The 20,700-nt window shown below is 41.9% G+C and overlaps 2 protein-coding genes and 1 long non-coding RNA gene across 3 annotated transcripts; 1 reads left to right on the top strand and 2 right to left on the bottom strand.

Annotated features, from left to right (window-relative positions):
- Positions 1-680: 680 nt before the first annotated feature.
- Positions 681-7,974, bottom strand: LOC147334322 (uncharacterized). The gene is made up of 6 exons (XM_086286500.1): positions 7,573-7,974; positions 7,317-7,430; positions 4,021-4,153; positions 3,182-3,529; positions 2,917-3,052; positions 681-1,675 (listed from the first exon to the last, which is right to left on the bottom strand). The coding sequence occupies exons 1-6, from the start codon at positions 7,811-7,813 to the stop codon at positions 926-928; spliced, it is 1,722 nt and encodes a 573-aa protein (XP_086142626.1). The 5' UTR covers positions 7,814-7,974; the 3' UTR covers positions 681-925.
- LOC147334321 (uncharacterized) lies at positions 4,633-15,769 on the top strand. Its single transcript, XR_015128478.1, has 3 exons — positions 4,633-4,719; positions 8,740-9,399; positions 15,053-15,769. It is a non-coding gene; the product is annotated as an uncharacterized LOC147334321 (long non-coding RNA).
- On the bottom strand, positions 13,659-19,930 carry LOC147334320 (uncharacterized). The gene is made up of 6 exons (XM_086286499.1): positions 19,489-19,930; positions 19,233-19,346; positions 17,930-18,062; positions 17,091-17,438; positions 16,826-16,961; positions 13,659-15,584 (listed from the first exon to the last, which is right to left on the bottom strand). The coding sequence occupies exons 1-6, from the start codon at positions 19,727-19,729 to the stop codon at positions 14,832-14,834; spliced, it is 1,725 nt and encodes a 574-aa protein (XP_086142625.1). The 5' UTR covers positions 19,730-19,930; the 3' UTR covers positions 13,659-14,831.
- Positions 19,931-20,700: the final 770 nt, after the last annotated feature.

Raw genomic sequence — 20,700 nt, 5'->3', positions numbered from 1 at the left:
TTAATTATCCATGTTTCACTTATCTTAACTGCACTACTGTATAATCTATATTATTGCTAATATATATTTGTAATATCTATATCATGGCTGAAGCACTTCTGGATGGATGCAAACTGCATTTCGTTGCCTTGTACCTGTGACATGTGCAATGACAAAGTTGAATTCTATTTAATTCTATTCTGTTCTATTTAATTCTATCCACATACGTTTGTTTGACATTTTGATAAAGTAGCAGTTTAATGTCCTCGTACATGGATATTAAGAAAATTGTGTTTTGGTCCAGATCAGGGGTCTGCAACCTTTCACATCCAAAGAGCCATTTGGACCCGGTTTCCACGCCAAAGAAATGAAGATAACACTGTATATTTCTTATTACCTTTATGCTTTGTGTGAATACTAAGGTGTGTTGCTTATGAAATCCATTAAGTGCTACAAAGAAAAATAAATTTTATTTATGTAATGAACACATTTTGAACTCTTAAAGAAATATAACAAAAGGAAAGACGCCCAGCTGAACTAAAATGATCCATGTAGCAAACAAAAACTGTTGTGAGCCTAAGTTGTGTGGGCATCGAAGGACTACCTAGTGCAAAGAATATACATGATACAGATGTGCATAAGCTGACTATTTCTTTTTCTACATATACCGGTGTTTGAAAAATGAACAGTGAAAGCAACAGCAAAAAGAAAAACAGATCCTTCAGGCTGGACTGAACAAAGTGATATTTTATTGGCAAAACTTTTAATGAATTTTTAAAAAACATTTTACTGTTGTGTGAAACCAATAAACTCTTATTTTAGCAAAAATATCAAAAACATTTTACACATTGAATGTTTGCAGAACTTATTTACATAGTAAGTATTTCAAGCTCCATGTCTAGCATAAGTTACTTGCACTGGTGTCTTGGGACAACTCCATCTCGTCTCACTTAACCCGTTTTTTAACTAATGCTGTGTTCTGGTAATTTGACAGCATACATGCTACTGCAAACAGTTGGTTGATATTGTAAACAGGTGACATGGTGATGATGCCATCAAAAAGTTTGTTCTGTTTGATCCTCCTAATGACTTGCTCCACATGTAGCCCGAGTCTGACTGTGGCCTGCATCTCCTTAACCTGGTTCTTCTTCTTCTTCTGCTTAGATAGAAAAGGGGGGCGGTACACTTTGCATTTACAACCATCTGTGATCAGGAAGCCCTTATCCACCATCACTGCCATGTCTTCAGTCAACTTCTCAGCAATGCCTGATTGTTTGAATAGTTCCTTGTCACTAACCGAACCTGCGTACAGATCAGAGATGAATGTGACTGGACCATGTGGAGCTATGCCAACCAGGGCTTTCATCGTGCAGTGGGATTTGTACGAAGAGTACGTTTCACTCTGGAGAAGTGGTGAGGATGGTGTCTGACACCTCAGCTCTGTACAGTCAAGGATCACCTGGGTGTCTGAGAAACCTTTGAATTCCTTAGGGAGGTAAGCTTGCACTTCTGCACGTGTAAGCCAGATGCACTGAGACCCCAGTGCAGTGGCAAGAAAACTTGTCCATGTTGCAATGATGCTGCTCACTGTGGACTGGTGTATGTTGAATCGATGAGCCAGGTCCCTCTCCTTCAGACCAACAGACAGGAAAACCAGGAAAAGAAAGAACTCGTCGATTGGCTGGAGCAGCTGCCTCTGAAAGGTTGAAACAAAAGGGAAAATGTTACTCCTAAAGCTATGAACTAGTAAGATCATGCTTTTCTTGGCTAAATGTTTTGTAAGATAAGACAGGATAGACCCTTATTAGCCCCACACGTGGGAAATTTGTTGAGTTACAGCAGAAAGTGGCAAAAATTCAGAAAAACAATGAGATAGGATAAGAATAATAATATAATAAGAATAAGACACTGTGTACAATAGAATAAAATACTTTATAGATCAGAATAAAATGTGATATTGTCAAAGTAAATGGTTGCTGGAATGGTTATGCACACCATACTGTACTGTCAGGGTTGAATTCTTTTATTTTTCTAGTAAATAAAGTTGTTTTTATTATCTTTATATACAAACTGCAAACGTCCTCATATGAGTTGTAGGACAAGTCTTAGTGGGACTTGTTAACAGTCCTACTAAGGGGCAGGTCAAATGTCAACGGCACTGCATCCATGTTTATGATCGCGTCCGGTCCGATGGAATATTCGTTTAACTTTCTTTGTGTGAATTTGCGCAAGTTTGTTATTTTCTCTGCATAGTCGGGGGGGAGTTGCTGACACACAGTCGTCCGCGCCCTGATGGACAGTCCTTTTCGTTTTTTCGTTGGCGACTATTTTGGCTTTCAGTCGGATCTGCACAGTTGAAACACCTCGCCCATTTGCTCTCTGTGTGTTCATCCAGTCTTCAATACATTTAGGCCATCTGCTCTTATTTCCTCTGAAAGCTTTTGTCGTCTTTTTGGACTGAGCCAGTTCATCACGCTGGAGTCTCCAACGTCTCACCATTGATTCGTTTATGCCAAAGGTACGTGCAGCAGCTCTACTTCCCCTCGCTGAGAGCTTTAATTTGAAAGCTGCATCATATGCATTTCTTGTGTTTGCCATACTGAGGGTTTGTGAATGAAAGCTTCCTTTGCTCCTGTAATACTCCTCTTGCTAATCAAGTTTGTTTTTCGCGCTACTTCGTACGGGACTACGTTGCCTTTCGGACGGACATGTGACCAACATACCACTCTTGTCCCCCGATACTGTGTGTCTGATCACATGCCCTTCTGCCAGCCAACGTAGTGCCGTACAACAGCAGAACAAACAAAACAAATCCTCTGAAAGCCACAGAGTTCAAAGCTTGTGCAAAAAGTAGTGGCTTGTAGCCCAAAAATTATGCCACATAAACACAATGCCATCGCACCTCTAGTTCCAACTACCAACAAAGCCATAGCCTACCGTTTGTGTGCGTGCAGGTGTCAACACTTCTTCGTCCGTGTTGGCAGCTGACTTGGCTCTTGAAACCGGGATCATTTTATAGATGCAAGGCTCAATCAAAACCCAGAATGCCATCAAATGATTATAGCTTGGAAATCTATTCACAAGAGAGACAAACATCGTGTCAATCATTAATTAACATCACTCATGAAACATACAGTCAGCAGATAAAAAGTAAATATCTGTTGTTTTCATGAAGACTGGAAACACTTGAACTTCGATGTACCTGGTATAGAATTGGATGTCAGTGTCAGAGCCAGCAAACCGCTGTAACCCAAACTCTCGCTGGACACGTAACTCCTGTATTTCCTTCCTCAGACTCTCCACGTCTTTGGACAGGTCTTCTGCTGATGGCTCAGGGACTGAGCAGTAGTCATGATCTCCTGTAACGCTGTGCTGACCTTGATCCCCAGGATGAACTAGTTCAGGGGGTCGCTCCGTTCTCTCCCAAACACTACTCGGCGTTGGTTCAACTTTATAATTATTCCACTGAAAAAGTGTCGGGACAGCACCTTTAAAAAGCCTCCTTCGACCATCAAGGGTTGTTGGTCCTGCATCCTTGGCTGCTGGGTCCCTGATAAGAGAGAAAACAAAATCATGTTCATTTTTTTTTGTTGACTTTTGTAGAAAATGGGCCATGTTTCTGGTGACAGTGGGGAAGGAAAAACTCCCTTATAACAGTCAGAATCGAGAGGGTGGGGAGGCGAGGAAGACAGAACAAAAGGCACGCTGTGGCAAGATTAATAATAACTAATGATTCAATTCAGACAGGTGTATAAATGCACAGTGGGTGAAAATGTGATTAATAAAGAGTGCATTATGTGCTAAGGGTTTAAACAGCTCCAAGAATTAGAAGAACCTACTTAAAACAGTTTTAAAGTTAAAATCATTTCTATGTGTTTATTGTAGTTTTTTTTAAGTTTTCCCACCACCTAAAGCAGGGTTAAAGTAACACAGTTTCACTATCATGTAGCGTTAGTCTCACCTCACCCAGCCTCAATATGCTTACTTGACAGCACTCCTCGGTATTAAGTCACACCCAGAGAAAGACTTTGATATATTCACCTTGCAGGGATGCCTTCTGCAGATAGCTTGATTTGTGCTATCCGTTGTAGCTTTGCTGTCTGTCTTCTGTTGAACACATCCAGTCTCGTTTTTCTTCTTATCTTCTCTGCAGATGCCTTCTCTGCCTTTCTGCCTACAAAATAAACATTTCATTATTTCTACTTTAGAGCTTGCTAACTAAGAAAACACGACATAAAGCCCACTATGCATGCAGCTATGTGGTTTTCCATCATCAGAAACCACAACGATAGTCTAGTAAATAATAAAAACACTTATGTTAGAAAGCTTATATAAAAGTTGCCCGATACAAAATGATGGGAACAAGCGGAATACGCCGGCTGGAAGGTCCCATCTTTCAGTCTTGTTTTGCTTACTCCTCCTTCAATGGTGCTACTCAGTTTAGTTCACCTAATGCGGTAAAAGAAAGTACTTCTCTTTTTTCCTCGTCTATTTGTACAACCTGGGGCGCAACAGTTATCAACAATGGTTAGCCGCGTTCACCACGGCAGCCGGATGCTGCCAAAATAGCGACGCCTGGAGGGGGAGGGGGCGAACCTGTGTGACGTCATCTCCTGGAGCCTGAACAGAGGTCGCTGCTCCCTGCGCAGTACCACAAATACTACCAGTTTCGAAATAAGAAATCGCATCCAGTTTACTAATGGCTGAGTGCAAATCTGGCTGTTTTCAAGCCGCTAAACTGTGAGTACGTCGTCATTCAAACCACGTTAAGTCAGCTGGAGTGCGTGGAGTATAATAGCCAAGATAAGATAACCTTCATGTCCCACTCAAATTAGTTTTGTCACAGCAGTTAGTGGACAGTGCAAAAGTTATATAACAAAAATTAGAATACAATAAGAATAAAATTCTGTACACAACTGTACAGAATAGAACAAAATAAAAATACTATATACAGTAGAATAAATAGAATAAGATATACAATAGGATGAAACAGAATACAAATTCTATGTACAACTGAGTGAAAATACAACGATGCCAGAAAGGAGTATAGCACTTAGTGTTGTTGTCCACCCTCCACCACAATTTATGTTATACATTTATCAATGAATTGTAAATATCTCGTTTATGCATGATGAATTGCTCTCTTCAGTTGGGTGTCTTCCCTGCTGCCTTTAAAACGGCGGTGGTGAGGCCCCTTCTGAAGAAGAGCAATTTGGATTGTAATGATTTTAATAACTACAGACCTGTATCCAACTTACCATTTTTAAGTAAAGTCTTAGAAAAACTTGTTTTTACTCAGATTACTGATTTTCTCAATGATAGACAGATCCTGGAGATATTCCAGTCTGGATTTAGGGTGAACCACAGCACAGAGACGGCTCTCCTAAAGGTTTTAAATGATCTTAGATGTAACTGGGACTCCCAAAAGCTCTCAGTCCTGGTGCTACTGGATCTAAGCGCAGCCTTTGATACAGTAGACCACGCTATTCTTTTAAACAGACTGAAACACATGGTGGGCCTCTCTGGTGCTGTACACAGCTGGTTCACTTCCTATCTCTCTGACAGAACTTTTATGGTGAGTATGGATACATGCTCCTCTAAGATCCATAAAATGACATGTGGTGTGCCTCAAGGGTCGGTTCTAGGCCCTGTACTTTTTAATTTGTATATGCTCCCTCTCGGCGGTGTCATCAGGAGGCATGGAGTGAACTTCCACAGTTACGCTGATGACACGCAGCTGTACATCTCCGTGTCTCCTGATGACACCAGACCAATGGATGCCCTTTTTAACTGTATCTTGGATGGCAGAAAACTTTTTACAGCTTAACCAGGACAAAACTGAAGTTTTAATTGTCGGTCCTGAGGCTCAGAGAGAGAAACTCTTGTCTAAATTACAGGCATTTTCACTATGTCCTTCTCTACAAGTGAAAAACCTGGGTGTTATTTTTGACTCTGAGCTTGGTTTTATCCCACATATTAAACACGTAACTAAAATTGGATTTTATCATCTAAAAAATATAGCCAGAGTCCGCCCTATTCTCTCTCGGGCCAACACGGAGATGCTGATGCATGCTTTTATTACCAGTCGCATTGATTACTGTAATGCCCTGCTCTCTGGTCTTCCTAAGAAGAATATTTCAACTTTACAACTCTTGCAAAACTCGGCAGCTCGTGTGCTGACGAAGACCAGAGGGCGGGCCCACATTACACCGGTTTTAGAATCGCTGCACTGGCTCCCCGTGTGTTTCAGGATCGATTTTAAAGTTCTTTTATTGGTTTTTAAATGTCTTAATGGTCTTGGGCCTTCCTATCTCTCAGATCTGCTTTTACCATACGAACCCTCGCGGACCCTGAGGTCCTCTGGTACTGGCCTTTTGATTGTCCCTAAAGTTAGGACACATATTCACGGAGAGGCAGCGTTTCAGTGGTATGGTCCTCGTCTGTGGAACAGCCTGCCGGAGGAGCTCAGGGCCGCAGAGAACGTACATGTTTTCAAGAACAGGCTCAAGACCCACCTTTTTAATTTAGCTTTTACTTAGCGTTTATTTATTTTATGCTTATTTATTCTATCCTGTTATTCTATTATTAATTTAGGATTTACCTAATATTTGTTTGATTTTATTCTTATTCATTTTTTAATCTTCTTATTCTATTTCTATTTATATTGTATCCTGTTCTTATTTATTTTATCATTTTACCCTATATATATTGTATTGCGTCATATCTCCAGTGTTTCCTCGGAGGGCGCTCTCTGCACCGGGGCTGTTATTGACCGTGGCTGCTGGGTCTCTGGGGTCCTCTCAGCCTGGCTGGGGGGCTCCTTTGCCTCCCTCCTGCTGTGTGCCCAGCCTGGAGGCTGCGGTCTGTGACCGGCTCCCGGTGCAGACGGCTCCCTGTTATAGTGTTTCCTCACTTGGCTCATGCGAGCCCAGCCCAATTTTTACTCTTTAAGTGTGCGCGTGTGTGTATGTGTGTGTGGGTGGGGGGATATATGTGTATTGAGAGTGTGGGGAGTGAGTTGGAGGGTGGGGTGGGCTGCTTTTAACTATGTAAAGCACTTTGTGCTACATTTTCTCTGTATGAAAAGTGCTTTATAAATAAAGATTGATTGATTGATTGATATTATGTGTCCATAATTGTAAAGTAGATGCAAACTACTACATTGACAATCGGGCAAGATATTACTTTAAACCCATTGTTGTCCTCCATGCACACAGGGGAAACTTTCAGCGGTTTTCACATTAAGGCCGTTTGAATCCTCAAAACTTTATGTGGCGATTGCCAGACACTAAGAGCATTTTTTTTGAATTAGGGATTGGGGTTTGGGGGGTGTTTACCTCCGACTAGTGCTCTTTGTTGTTGTCCTTGCGTTCGTCGTCTTTTTTCGGAGTTCATGTGTAGCGTTGGTACCCAGTCTGGATTTGTTTGATCCATTTCATAGGCAGGCTTCCCTACAGTGGTGCGATAGAATTGCACGTGTCTGCAAAGTCACTCAATACGATGTTTGTTCGGATTGTATAACCTCCGAGTGCATCAACAATAAAAATCATTAAGCTATAAAGAGTGATGTAAACATACTACATTTTCACTTACCGGAGTGAAAATGTCGGGAGCACACCAACAGATATTTAGAGATGGAAGAGAACTGGAGATCAAGTCGTCCCACGGCTGCTATCCAGGCTAGACGCCTTCTTTTGGTAAGGTCCGCTATATGAGCTCCCTCATGCTGCTTCCAGGTGGGGAAAGAATGAAAAGATAAACCATTTCCAAGCTTCTTCCCTTGCCGGTCGTGTGATCGAACATTACAGCCGATCACGCAGCAGTTACGAACCATGGCTGATGTGTGTGCTTTCGCTCCTCTTTCGCTTGAGCCCTGAAATATGGCGCATCAGCCCAAAAGACTTTCCACGCCCACCCCGTGACATCACGCGCCCAAGCCCTGTAAGATAGTGATGTCCTGTGTGTCGAAGCGTGTGTCAGGGGAGTTTTTGGGAAGCACGTATCGAGGCTCGCTTTGATTACGTATGCAGTGACGCTCGAGGCCTCGCGGGCAGTCCGTACCACGTGACTGATTCAGGGACTGGCTCGCCGGTTCGCGCCAGATTCGAAATAAAATGGGCAGCAAAACACAGCTGATTCCCCATCACACTGTTGTGGAATTGGACTACGTACGTGCTACATAGTTGAGCATTTCTTCTTCGATGGAACCAGCAAGGAAGAGATTTTTTTTTAATTTAATCTCCTAATAAAGTATGCACACAGTAATAAATGTCACAAATGATAAGTACCATAATATAAATAAAACTATAGATCCTATAATCTGATTTCTGTATTTTAGTTTATTAAAAAGTGAAGCGCCACACAGTTTGTGTGATTATCCAGATGTACATAAGCATGATTACACAGTTACACAATCATACCAAAACTCTGTCCTGATAGTTTCCACTTTCTCTTTTGTATCAGACATACTGAGACAATATTCGGGATAAATAACAATGAAAACAATTTATTTATTCAGTTTAGAGGTTTACACATCACATCAAAGAGCCCGTTTCACTTGAATCGTCCACTTGATGGCACAGTAGAGCAAATGAATCATCACAATGCTTTGACCATGAGTCGACCAGTGTGATGGAAAGCTTCAGTTCATCACGAGGCTTCATCTTATGGAACGCCAGGACTGCCATAATGAATGAATTAAATACATGACTAAATAACTGAGTATCATCCTTAAATAAATGTTTTAGTGTGTTTGTACAGGTGGCTACAGAACTGGATCAACGTCCTCCACGAGCATAGCGGCTGGAGCCAAATGATAGATTAACATCATTGGAACTACACCCAGCCCGTGTTTTGACTGAATATTACACAGCTTCACTCCATGTACACCTTACACTGAAGAACAAGCTTCGAGGGCAACCGATCTCTCCCTGAAGACAAAATGCAGTTCGAGATCAACAGCGTCAACTACAAGACTCAACAATGTGAACACACAGCAACACTGCCCTAAACCCTAAAGGGTTCAGCAGCATGTACAAATACCATGGATGGATGGAAGTATGCGCTCCCAATCACAAGCTGGGAGGTTTGCCAGCGACATCACTGTGTGTGAATGGACTTGAAAAGACTGTCTGAGTTTCACATTTGCCATACTGGGAGCTGAAAAGGCAAAGGAAGAGACTGAAAAGAGTGAAAGACAAAAGGCAAAGCTGAAGAAGAACGGCCCACTGGGCCCCTGACACGCCACAACTGTGAACTGCTGCAGATTCAGGAGAGAGACAGAAGCTGTGAGAAGTGGAGAGCATGGAGGAAAAATGAAGTCTGTTGTTGTTAATGTGAGAACACATGAAAATTGGGTTGGAAAACTGTGGCCGGCTGTCTTGTGGAGGTTGATAAAGAGTTCGTAGGATTGCAACAAAGGTAAAAATAAAACGCACACAAACACACATAAACAGAGAAATGTGAAGGAAAGGCAGCTTTAAGGACACGCCCTGCTGAATCTGCAGCTCCACTGCACACAGCCATTAAACCTGCCTACTAACACACACATGCAATGAAGATCAGCTTGTTATCTGTCATCAGTGTTAAAATTGTGCAAATTTCACAGACACTTGTTATCAAACGCTGAGTGTATCCACTGCTGACAAATAACCCTCTAGGGTTGCAGGACAAGAGTTTAACTTTTGTGAAGGGAAAAAAAGAGATTCTGGTTTGACCAACCAGTGATCAGACAATAAATTTAGTTATTAATATAGTAAATTGTGAGATGCTTTCTGCATTATTGGTGCAGCACAAGTAATTTACTGTATGAAGGAAATTCTCTTTTGTGATAATATTTTGAACATGCATTTCTGTTGTCCTGTCAACTTAGTGGGTTAATAGCTGATTTGCAAATTAGTTGATTGTTACTAGATCAGGGAAGGATGACAGTATTATAAAACAAGTGAATAAGATGTAGCAGAGGGTAGAGTTTCCTGTTTCTGATGTATGGGTGAAGCTTGCACCCAGATACACACTCTGATTACACGAGAACAAACTTGTTTTGTGAAATACATGATGACATGTTACACGTTTTATGTTTGGGGACGAAAAAAAAGGAAAGAAAAGTTAAATGAAATGATTGGGTCTGTGAAAATGAAAAATAAGTTTAAAAAAAAAAAGCACAGACCTGGGGAAGAAATCCACATTCCTGTGATAAAACATTGATATGAAGTGTTTAGGAAGTTTTTAATGGTGAACATATGTGTCGTGTGAACTCTGCAGCTGCTAATGAAAAACATTTTCTCTGTGTATTTAGCAGGTGAAACTAGGTCAGTTGGCCCCAGACTTTCCAGAATTGGAAATATTCAGGAGCACTTGTGGGCAACCAGTAAATATGATGTGGGGAAAATGAACAAAGGTAGTGACACTTAAGTCTGATTTCAGACCATGTAAGCATCAGTTGTTAAATTAAAGCCAGAAGCAGTGACTGCAGCAAACAACCTAAACCTAACTGGCTGATTCTGCCAGTTAGAAAAAGAAAAACAACCTAAACCTAAGAGAAAGACTGTTTTTTTTTTGTTTGTTTGTTTTTTTTTACACTTAGACATGTCCGGGCCTAAAATCTTTTTTGTTTTTGTAACAGTGCACTTAGGGAAAAACCTGCCAGGTATCATCCCTCTGGGTGTGATATTTTGTGTGTTGATGTTAAAAGCAGGCCTGCAAGATTGGGAGCAAAAGTGCTATAAAATACTTTAATTGAGAGCAAATATAAGGTGAGCTTCTCAAGATTACAATTGGCTTCTGAGAAAATTCACCTACATAAGATGCTGACCATATTAGATGGGAAATCCTGTGTTTAAAAGGATTGTAGCAATTCAATCCATTTCAAAAGCAAGAAGAATTGTTTTTGTTTTTGGAATGATGAAATATTGCTGTCAGTGGACATTTAAATTTGTGTGCTGTTTTCCACTATCAGCAATGATCGTTATGAATGCATGTGACTAGATGAATACATGTGATTGGTATAAATGCAAATGCTGTGGCTGGACTGATGATGTGGACTAAATGTGACCGACTTGAAATTCAGAAGACGGTAACTATTCTAGGATTAGTCACTTCTAATGCCTAATCCACCCAAACAGTGAAAAAAAGGGTGTATGTGGGTGTTTTTGTTTGCTTGTTTTTGCAGAAGCAGAAGGATGACAGAGACCAGAGGAGGAGAGACTGTAGGTTTACATGAGTGTGGGCAGACTAAACCCTTTAGCTGCTACTTTTCTGTTTTACTGATTTTGTGTGAAGAACACGGTTTTTACTGGCTGCTTGTTGGTTATAGTAACACACTGTATTGTTGGAAAATGTCAAATGTTAGAAGTTGGCAGAAAGCATAGCGGCCTTGAAGAGCGTGCAGAGAAGGCCAGCCCACATCAGCAGCAGTTAAGCTATGCTCTGATGAACGGCTTTCACCCACCCACTGCTGACTTCATTAGGAAACAAAATTTTAATCAAAACACAGACGGGTCCGTTGAATGCATGAATTGGGCCCGCCGTGTGCTACTCCGGAGGAGACGCCCTGATGTTGCATTGGCAATGATCTAACTAACCCTTTTCTTTAAGAAAGGAGCCTAGTTCTGATGAGTTGACTCATGGGAGTGTCGATGCGTCAAGAGGAGGAATTCCAGGTTTAACATGAAACAATGTTTTCTGTGTTTTCCATGACGATTTTTTCCACGGCTTTTTACTGTGACTTGTGGGATTAACACGTTATGGACAGGTATGTTCGGATGAGTGTTTGAAAACTTATAAGTGAAGTTCACAAAACTGAAAGGAAAAATGTGGATTGATGTTGGTTGATATATTTTCCAAATGGTTAGAAGTTTTTCCTTCTAGTAGGGAGATACAGGTGCAGTGGCCAGAGTATTGCTGGAAGAAATCATCCCAAGGGTGGAATCTCCAGAGATTGAGACTGGGTGCTGATCAGAAGTATTTAGAGACCCAGCGAGAAGTAAGAAACATTCATGGCAGAGCTGAAAGCCCAGGCAGTAGTTAAGGTCAAAGGTCGTGCGGTTTGGGGCCCTACTAGTCATTATGAGAAGGTTCCAGAACCACAGCAATAACCATAAAGCTGCACTGGAACGAGAGGGTGAGGGGTGAAAAGAGCGCCCTCCTCCAAAAAGAGCATGCCAAGCTCCAACTCAGCGACTGCAGAGCAGACTCTGTGGCACCTAAGAGGGATCATGAATGCAGATGACACCTTATTAAACAATCAGGCAGTTGTGCCGGAAGTAGTTCCGTGTGGTTTTGTGTTAAGGGGGTCGTTGGTGTGACATTTCTAATCATCTTATAACTGATATGCATTTACATGACTGTGAACATCACAAACTCTGTTAGAGTCCTGAGCAGAAGTGACTGGAGTAGTTTTAGCATGCACGTTTTACAGCAACCTAACTAATAATTATTTGTGTATATTTTGTAGACTGATTTTCTAGCATGTCAGTTCCTGATGTGTAAGTGCATTAGGCCCTCACTGTCCGAGTAAACATAGTAACAACAGTTGTGAGTTCTTTTGACACGTGTACTCAGCTTTGACATGTTGTTTGACACCCTAAAGTAGGATTTTGGGTTCATCACAATTCAGTGAGTGATTTTGATAGGTCTCAAACATGCTGGAAGCACCTAAAGAATGAGGTTGTTCTTCTAGAGTTAAATGTGGTTGTTTTGGTTTCCCCAATCACTGATGTGAGGACAGTAAAGATAATTGCAAATGCCTTTGAGAGGGTTTACACTGTTTAAATGGGTCTACAGTAGTAAAGAGTACAGCACAATGCATAGAGTGTTCAGCTCCAAATTGTGCTGACTGCACCAGAGTACCAGCCGCTCAACTTCCTGCCAGTATGCAGACTCATCACTATCCTGAATGAGGCCAATGACGGTGGTGTCGTCTGCAAACTTTAGGAGTTTAACAGCCGAGGTGCAGTCGTTAGTGTAGAGGGAGAACAGTAGTGGTGAGAGGACACATCCTTGAGGGGCACCAATACTGAGGGACCGGGTTTCAGAGGTGATCTCCCCCAGCTTCACTTGCTGCTTTCTGCCTGTCAGGTAGCTGGTGAAACGCTGAGCTGGGAGAGTTTGGAGGAGAGAAGTTCAAGCACAATGGTGTTAAAAGCCGAACTAAAGTCCACAAACAGGACCCTGGCATAAGTTCCCGGGCGGTCGAGGTGTTGCAGAATGTAATGCAGCCCCATGTTCACTGCATCATCCACCGACCTGTTTGGCAAACTGCAGAGGGTCCAGCTGGTGGCCTGTAATGTCCTTCAGATGGGCTAACACCAGTCGTTCGCAGGATTTCATGACCACAGACGTCAAGGGGACAGGTCTGTAGTCATTCAGTCCTGTGATGGCGGGTTTCTTGGGAACAGGAATGATGTTTGAGCGTCTGTTGAAGATGCGAGTAAAGATGGGAACCAGCTGTTCAGCACAGGTTTTGAGGCAGGAGGGTGAGACACCATCTGGTCCGGGGGCTTTCCTGGGCTTCCGTTTCTGAAATAGTCAGCTCACATCCTCAGTGTGTATTCTGAGTTTGAGGGAGGAGGAGGAAAGGGGGGTGAGAGGTGTGATGGAGGGTGTTGAGTCTGGATTGGAGAGGGTGGTGGTGGTCGTTGGTCTGGAGTGGGGAGGGTGGTGGTGGTCGTTGAGACTGGATTGGGGAGGGTGAGGGTGAAGGGGGGAGAGGTGGAAGATGTGTTGGGGGTAAATGTCTGAAGCAATGTCTCTGGGGAAGGGAGGGTGAGGCGGGGAGTCTGTCCGTCTCAAACCTGCAGTAGAACACGTACCATGGTCACGCAGTCTATTCTTGAAAATATTTTGTGCATCTTCATTTTTATTTACGGTTCCACATGTGGCAAAAGTTTTGTGTTGCCTTAACTTACACCCTGTAAATTTAATAATCTATACTTCAAACGTGGGGATGGGGACTACTTTTTGTTTTTATTTGCTGACATAACCAACTCTGTCTAAAAATAAACCTCTGACATGTTTAAACATATGAAGAATGGGATGTAGTATCCTCTAACTACTTGGTTAAAATAGTGTTAGAGAAATAAACATATTCTTATAGCAATGTGCATCACTGTAGTTATAAAACATGAACCATCTAAAATGGTCCCACCAATGTGTAGTCCTACTTAGAATAATCCTTTAATTGTCCCACAAGGGGAAATTTGGTTGTAACAGCAGCCACTTGCACAATCACTTCTGCGTTATACTCATCCCTGCCCCACTGTTTCTGCAGTGGTTAAACAGTGGCGATGTTCTACACCCGCTGCCTACAAGAGCTCCCAAAATTGAACAACTGCCAGAAAATTAGATAAAGGATTTACGTTATATGCTGCATCACAGATACACAACTACGAGGGTAAGAAAACAGAAATTAACCGACAAAAAATAACGTTGGCCAACGTCAAATTTAAACATTGCGTTACTCCTCTCTGCTTTATCACACCTAATTTGACTGGTCAGATAGTTTAATCAACATGTGTTTGGGTGATCAGAAGCAAATATACATCAAGTTAATACTGCAAACATACAACATCTAAATGTCTGTGAATGACTGAGAACCAGTCACCCAGGTCATTGTAGTCAAAGGAGCTTTCAAAGAAAAGCGTCTGGACTTCTTTAAGTTTCTACATTTAATGAATTTTTAAAAAACATTTTACTGTTGTGTGAAATCAATGAACTCTTATTTTAGCAACGGTATAAAAAATATTAAAACACTGAATGTTTTCAGAACTTATTTACATAGTAAGTATTTCAAGCTCCATGTCTAGCATAAGTTACTTGCACTGCTGTCTTGGGACAACTCCATCTCGTCTCACTTAACCCGTTTTTGAACTATGTGTGTGTTCTGTGTTCTGGTAATTTGACAGCATACATGCTACTGCAAACAGTTGGTTGATATTGTAAACAGGTGACATGGTGATGATGCCATCAAAAAGTTTGTTCTGTTTGATCCTCCTAATGACTCGCTCCACATGCAGCCCGAGTCTGACTGTGGCCTGCATCTCCTTAACCTGGTTCTTCTTCTTCTTCTGCTTAGATACAAAAGGGGGGCGGTACACTTTGCATTTACAACCATCTGTGATCAGGAAGCCCTTATCCACCATCACTGCCATGTCTTCAGTCAACTTCTCAGCAATGCCTGATTGTTTGAATAGTTCCTTGTCACTAACCGAACCTGCGTACAGATCAGAGATGAATGTGACTGGACCATGTGGAGCTATGCCAACCAGGGCTTTCATCGTGCAGTGGGATTTGTATGAAGAGTACGTTTCACTCTGGAGAAGTGGTGAGGATGGTGTCTGACACCTCAGCTCTGTACAGTCAAGGATCACCTGGGTGTCTGAGAAACCTTTGAATTCCTTAGGGAGGTAAGCTTGCACTTCTGCACGTGTAAGCCAGATGCACTGAGACCCCAGTGCAGTGGCAAGAAAACTTGTCCATGTTGCAATGATGCTGCTCACTGTGGACTGGTGTATGTTGAATCGATGAGCCAGGTCCCTCTCCTTCAGACCAACAGACAGGAAAACCAGGAAAAGAAAAAACTCGTCGACTGGCTGGAGCAGCTGCCTCTGAAAGGTTGAAACAAAAGGGAAAATGTTAATCCTTAATCTATGAACTAGTACGATCATGCTTTTCTTGGCTAAATGTTTTGTAAGATAAGACAGGATAGACCCTTATTAGTCCCACATGTGGGAAATTTGTTGAGTTACAGCAGAAAGTGGCAAAAATTCAGAAAAACAATGAGATAGGATAAGAATAATAATATAATAAGAATAAGACACTGTGTACAATAGAATAAAATACTTTATAGATCAGAATAAAATGTGATATTGTCAAAGTAAATGGTTGCTGGGATGGTTATGCACACCATACTGTACTGTCAGGGTTGAATTCTTTTATTTTTCTAGTAAATAAAGTTGTTTTTATTATCTTTATATACAAACTGCAAACGTCCTCATATGAGTTGTAGGACAAGTCTTAGTGGGACTTGTTAACAGTCCTACTAAGGGGCAGGTCAAATGTCAACGGCACTGCATCCATGTTTATGATCGCGTCCGGTCCGATGGAATATTCGTTTAACTTTCTTTGTGTGAATTTGCGCAAGTTTGTTATTTTCTCTGCATAGTCGGGGGGGAGTTGCTGACACACAGTCGTCCGCGCCCTGATGGACAGTCCTTTTCGTTTTTTCGTTGGCGACTATTTTGGCTTTCAGTCGGATCTGCACAGTTGAAACACCTCGCCCATTTGCTCTCTGTGTGTTCATCCAGTCTTCAATACATTTAGGCCATCTGTTTTTATTTCCTCTGAAAGCTTTTGTCGTCTTTTTGGACTGAGCCAGTTCATCACGCTGGAGTCTCCAACGTCTCACCATTGATTCGTTTATGCCAAGGGTACGTGCAGCAGCTCTACTTCCCCTCGCTGAGAGCTTTAATTTGAAAGCTGCATCATATGCATTTATTGTGTTTACCATACTGAGGGTTTGTGAATGAAAGCTTCCTTTGCTCCTGTAATACTCCTCTTGCTAATCAAGTTTGTTTTTCGCGCTACTTCGTACGGGACTACGTTGCCTTTCGGACGGACATGTGACCAACATACCACTCTTGTCCCCCGATACTGTGTGTCTGATCACATGCCCTTCTGCCAGCCAACGTAGTGCCGTACAACAGCAGAACAAACAAAACAAATCCTCTGAAAGCCACAGAGTTCAAAGCTTGTGCTAAAAGTAGTGGCTTGTAGCCCAAAAATTATGCCACATAAACACAATGCCATCGCACCTCTAGTTCCAACTACCAACAAAGCCATAGCCTACCGTTTGTGTGCGTGCAGGTGTCAACACTTCTTCGTTCCGATTGGCAGCTGACTTGGCTCTTGAAACCGGGATCATTTTATAGATGCAAGGCTCAATCAAAACCCAGAATGCCATCAAATGATTATAGCTTGGAAATCTATTCACAAGAGAGACAAACATCGTGTCAATCATTAATTAACATCACTCATGAAACATACAGTCAGCAGATAAAAAGTAAATATCTGTTGTTTTCATGAAGACTGGAAACACTTGAACTTCGATGTACCTGGTATAGAATTGGATGTCAGTGTCAGAGCCAGCAAACCGCTGTAACCCAAACTCTCGCTGGACACGTAACTCCTGTATTTCCTTCCTCAGACTCTCCACGTCTTTGGACAGGTCTTCTGCTGATGGCTCAGGGACTGAGCAGTAGTCATGATCTCCTGTAACGCTGTGCTGACCTTGATCCCCAGGATGAACTAGTTCAGGGGGTCGCTCCGTTCTCTCCCAAACACTACTCGGCGTTGGTTCAACTTTATAATTATTCCACTGAAAAAGTGTCGGGACAGCACCTTTAAAAAGCCTCCTTCGACCATCAAGGGTTGTTGGTCCTGCATCCTTGGCTGCTGGGTCCCTGATAAGAGAGAAAACAAAATCATGTTCATTTTTTTTTGTTGACTTTTGTAGAAAATGGGCCATGTTTCTGGTGACAGTGGGGAAGGAAAAACTCCCTTATAACAGTCAGAATCGAGAGGGTGGGGAGGCGAGGAAGACAGAACAAAAGGCACGCTGTGGCAAGATTAATAATAACTAATGATTCAATTCAGACAGGTGTATAAATGCACAGTGGGTGAAAATGTGATTAATAAAGAGTGCATTATGTGCTAAGGGTTTAAACAGCTCCAAGAATTAGAAGAACCTACTTAAAACAGTTTTAAAGTTAAAATCATTTCTATGTGTTTATTGTAGTTTTTTTTAAGTTTTCCCACCACCTAAAGCAGGGTTAAAGTAACACAGTTTCACTATCATGTAGCGTTAGTCTCACCTCACCCAGCCTCAATATGCTTACTTGACAGCACTCCTCGGTATTAAGTCACACCCAGAGAAAGACTTTGATATATTCACCTTGCAGGGATGCCTTCTGCAGATAGCTTGATTTGTGCTATCCGTTGTAGCTTTGCTGTCTGTCTTCTGTTGAACACATCCAGTCTCGTTTTTCTTCTTATCTTCTCTGCAGATGCCTTCTCTGCCTTTCTGCCTACAAAATAAACATTTCATTATTTCTACTTTAGAGCTTGCTAACTAAGAAAACACGACATAAAGCCCACTCTGCATGCAGCTATGTGGTTTTCCATCATCAGAAACCACAACGATAGTCTAGTAAATAATAAAAACACTTATGTTAGAAAGCTTATATAAAAGTTGCCCAATACAAAATGATGGGAACAAGCGGAATACGCCGGCTGGAAGGTCCCATCTTTCAGTCTTGTTTTGCTTACTCCTCCTTCAATGGTGCTACTCAGTTTAGTTCACCTAATGCGGTAAAAGAAAGTACTTCTCTTTTTTCCTCGTCTATTTGTACAACCTGGGGCGCAACAGTTATCAACAATGGTTAGCCGCGTTCACCACGGCAGCCGGATGCTGCCAAAATAGTGACGCCTGGAGGGGGAGGGGGCGAACCTGTGTGACGTCATCTCCTGGAGCCTGAACAGAGGTCGCTGCTCCCTGCGCAGTACCACAAATACGACCAGTTTCGAAATAAGAAATCGCATCCAGTTTACTAATGGCTGAGTGCAAATCTGGCTGTTTTCAAGCCGCTAAACTGTGAGTACGTCGTCATTCAAACCACGTTAAGTCAGCTGGAGTGCATGGAGTATAATAGCCAAGATAAGATAACCTTCATGTCCCACTCAAATTAGTTTTGTCACAGCAGTTAGTGGACAGTGCAAAAGTTATATAGCAAAAATTAGAATACAATAAGAATAAAATTCTGTACACAACTGTACAGAATAGAACAAAATAAAAATACTATATACAGTAGAATAAATAGAATAAGATATACAATAGGATAAAACAGAATACAAATTCTATGTACAACTGAGTGAAAATACAACGATGCCAGAAAGGAGTATAGCACTTAGTGTTGTTGTCCACCCTCCACCACAATTAATGTTATACATTTATCAATGAACTGCAAATATCTCGTTGTCATATTATGTGTCCATAATTGTAAAGTAGATGCAAACTACTACATTGACAATCGGGCAAGATATTACTTTAAACCCATTGTTGTCCTCCATACACACAGGGGAAACTTTCAGCGGTTTTCACATTAAGGCCGTTTGAATCCTCAAAACTTTATGTGGCGATTGCCGGACACTAAGAGCATTTTTTTTGAATTAGGGATTGGGGTTTGGGGTGTGTTTACCTCCGACTAGTGCTCTTTGTTGTTGTCCTTGCGTTCGTCGTCTTTTTTCGGAGTTCATGTGTAGCGTTGGTACCCAGTCTGGATTTGTTTGATCCATTTCATAGGCAGGCTTCCCTACAGTGGTGCGACAGAATTGCACGTGTCTGCAAAGTCACTCAATACGATGTTTGTTCGGATTGTATAACCTCCGAGTGCATCAACAATAAAAATCATTAAGCTATAAAGAGTGATGTAAACATACTACATTTTCACTTACCGGAGTGAAAATGTCGGGAGCACACCAACAGATATTTAGAGATGGAAGAGAACTGGAGATCAAGTCGTCCCACGGCTGCTATCCAGGCTAGACGCCTTCTTTTGGTAAGGTCCGCTATATGAGCTCCCTCATGCTGCTTCCAGGTGGGGAAAGAATGAAAAGATAAACCATTTCCAAGCTTCTTCCCTTGCCGGTCGTGTGATCGAACATTACAGCCGATCACGCAGCAGTTACGAACCATGGCTGATGTGTGTGCTTTCGCTCCTCTTTCGCTTGAGCCCTGAAATATGGCGCATCAGCCCAAAAGACTTTCCACGCCCACCCCGTGACATCACGCGCCCAAGCCCTGTAAGATAGTGATGTCCTGTGTGTCGAAGCGTGTGTCAGGGGAGTTTTTGGGAAGCACGTATCGAGGCTCGCTTTGATTACGTGTGCAGTGACGCTCGAGGCCTCGCGGGCAGTCCGTACCACGTGACTGATTCAGGAACTGGCTCGCCGGTTCGCGCCAGATTCGAAATAAAATGGGCAGCAAAACACAGCTGATTCCCCATCACACTGTTGTGGAATTGGACTACGTACGTGCTACATAGTTGAGCATTTCTTCTTCGATGGAACCAGCAAGGAAGAGATTTTTTTTAAAATTTAATCTCCTAATAAAGTATGCACACAGTAATAAATGTCACAAATGATAAGTACCATAATATAAATAAAACTATAGATCCTATAATCTGATTTCTGTATTTTAGTTTATTAAAAAGTGAAGCGCCACACAGTTTGTGTGATTATCCAGATGTACATAAGCATGATTACACAGTTACACAATCATACCAAAACTCTGTCCTGATAGTTTCCACTTTCTCTTTTGTATCAGACATGCTGAGACAATATTCGGGATAAATAACCATGAAAACAATTTATTCAGTTTAGAGGTTTACACATCCCATTAAAGAGTCTGTTTCACTTGAATCGTCCACTTGATGGCGCAGTAGAGCAAATGAATCATCACAATGCTTTGACCATGAGTCGACCAGTGTGATGGAAAGCTTCAGTTCATCACGAGGCTTCATCTTATGGAACGCCAGGACTGCCATAATGAATTAATTAAATACACGATTAAATAACTGAGTATCATCCTTAAAAGTTTTAGTGTGTTTGTACAGGTGGCTACAGAACTGGATCAACATCCTCCACAAGCACAGCGGCTGGAGCCAA

Source organism: Aulonocara sp. 'chitande type north' Nkhata Bay, linkage group LG3, assembly GCF_057382095.1.
Source record: "Aulonocara sp. 'chitande type north' Nkhata Bay isolate Kocher_YH1m ecotype deep benthic linkage group LG3, A_spYH_male_GT1.1, whole genome shotgun sequence".
Classification (NCBI taxonomy): Eukaryota; Metazoa; Chordata; class Actinopteri; order Cichliformes; family Cichlidae; genus Aulonocara; species Aulonocara sp. 'chitande type north' Nkhata Bay.
This window is presented reverse-complemented; position numbering and strand designations above follow the sequence as displayed.

Coding starts and splice junctions, on each gene's coding strand:
- LOC147334322 (XM_086286500.1), bottom strand. CDS start 7,813: ATGGTTCGTAACTGCTGCGTGATCGGCTGTAATGTTCGATCACACGAC. Junction 4,154..7,316: donor ACAAAGAGCACTAGTCGGAG/GTAAACACCCCC, acceptor TTTATTTTGTAG/GCAGAAAGGCAGAGAAGGCA. Junction 3,530..4,020: donor GCAGAAGGCATCCCTGCAAG/GTGAATATATCA, acceptor CTCTCTTATCAG/GGACCCAGCAGCCAAGGATG.
- LOC147334320 (XM_086286499.1), bottom strand. CDS start 19,729: ATGGTTCGTAACTGCTGCGTGATCGGCTGTAATGTTCGATCACACGAC. Junction 16,962..17,090: donor GACATCCAATTCTATACCAG/GTACATCGAAGT, acceptor TCTTGTGAATAG/ATTTCCAAGCTATAATCATT. Junction 15,585..16,825: donor CACCTGCACGCACACAAACG/GTAGGCTATGGC, acceptor TCAACCTTTCAG/AGGCAGCTGCTCCAGCCAGT.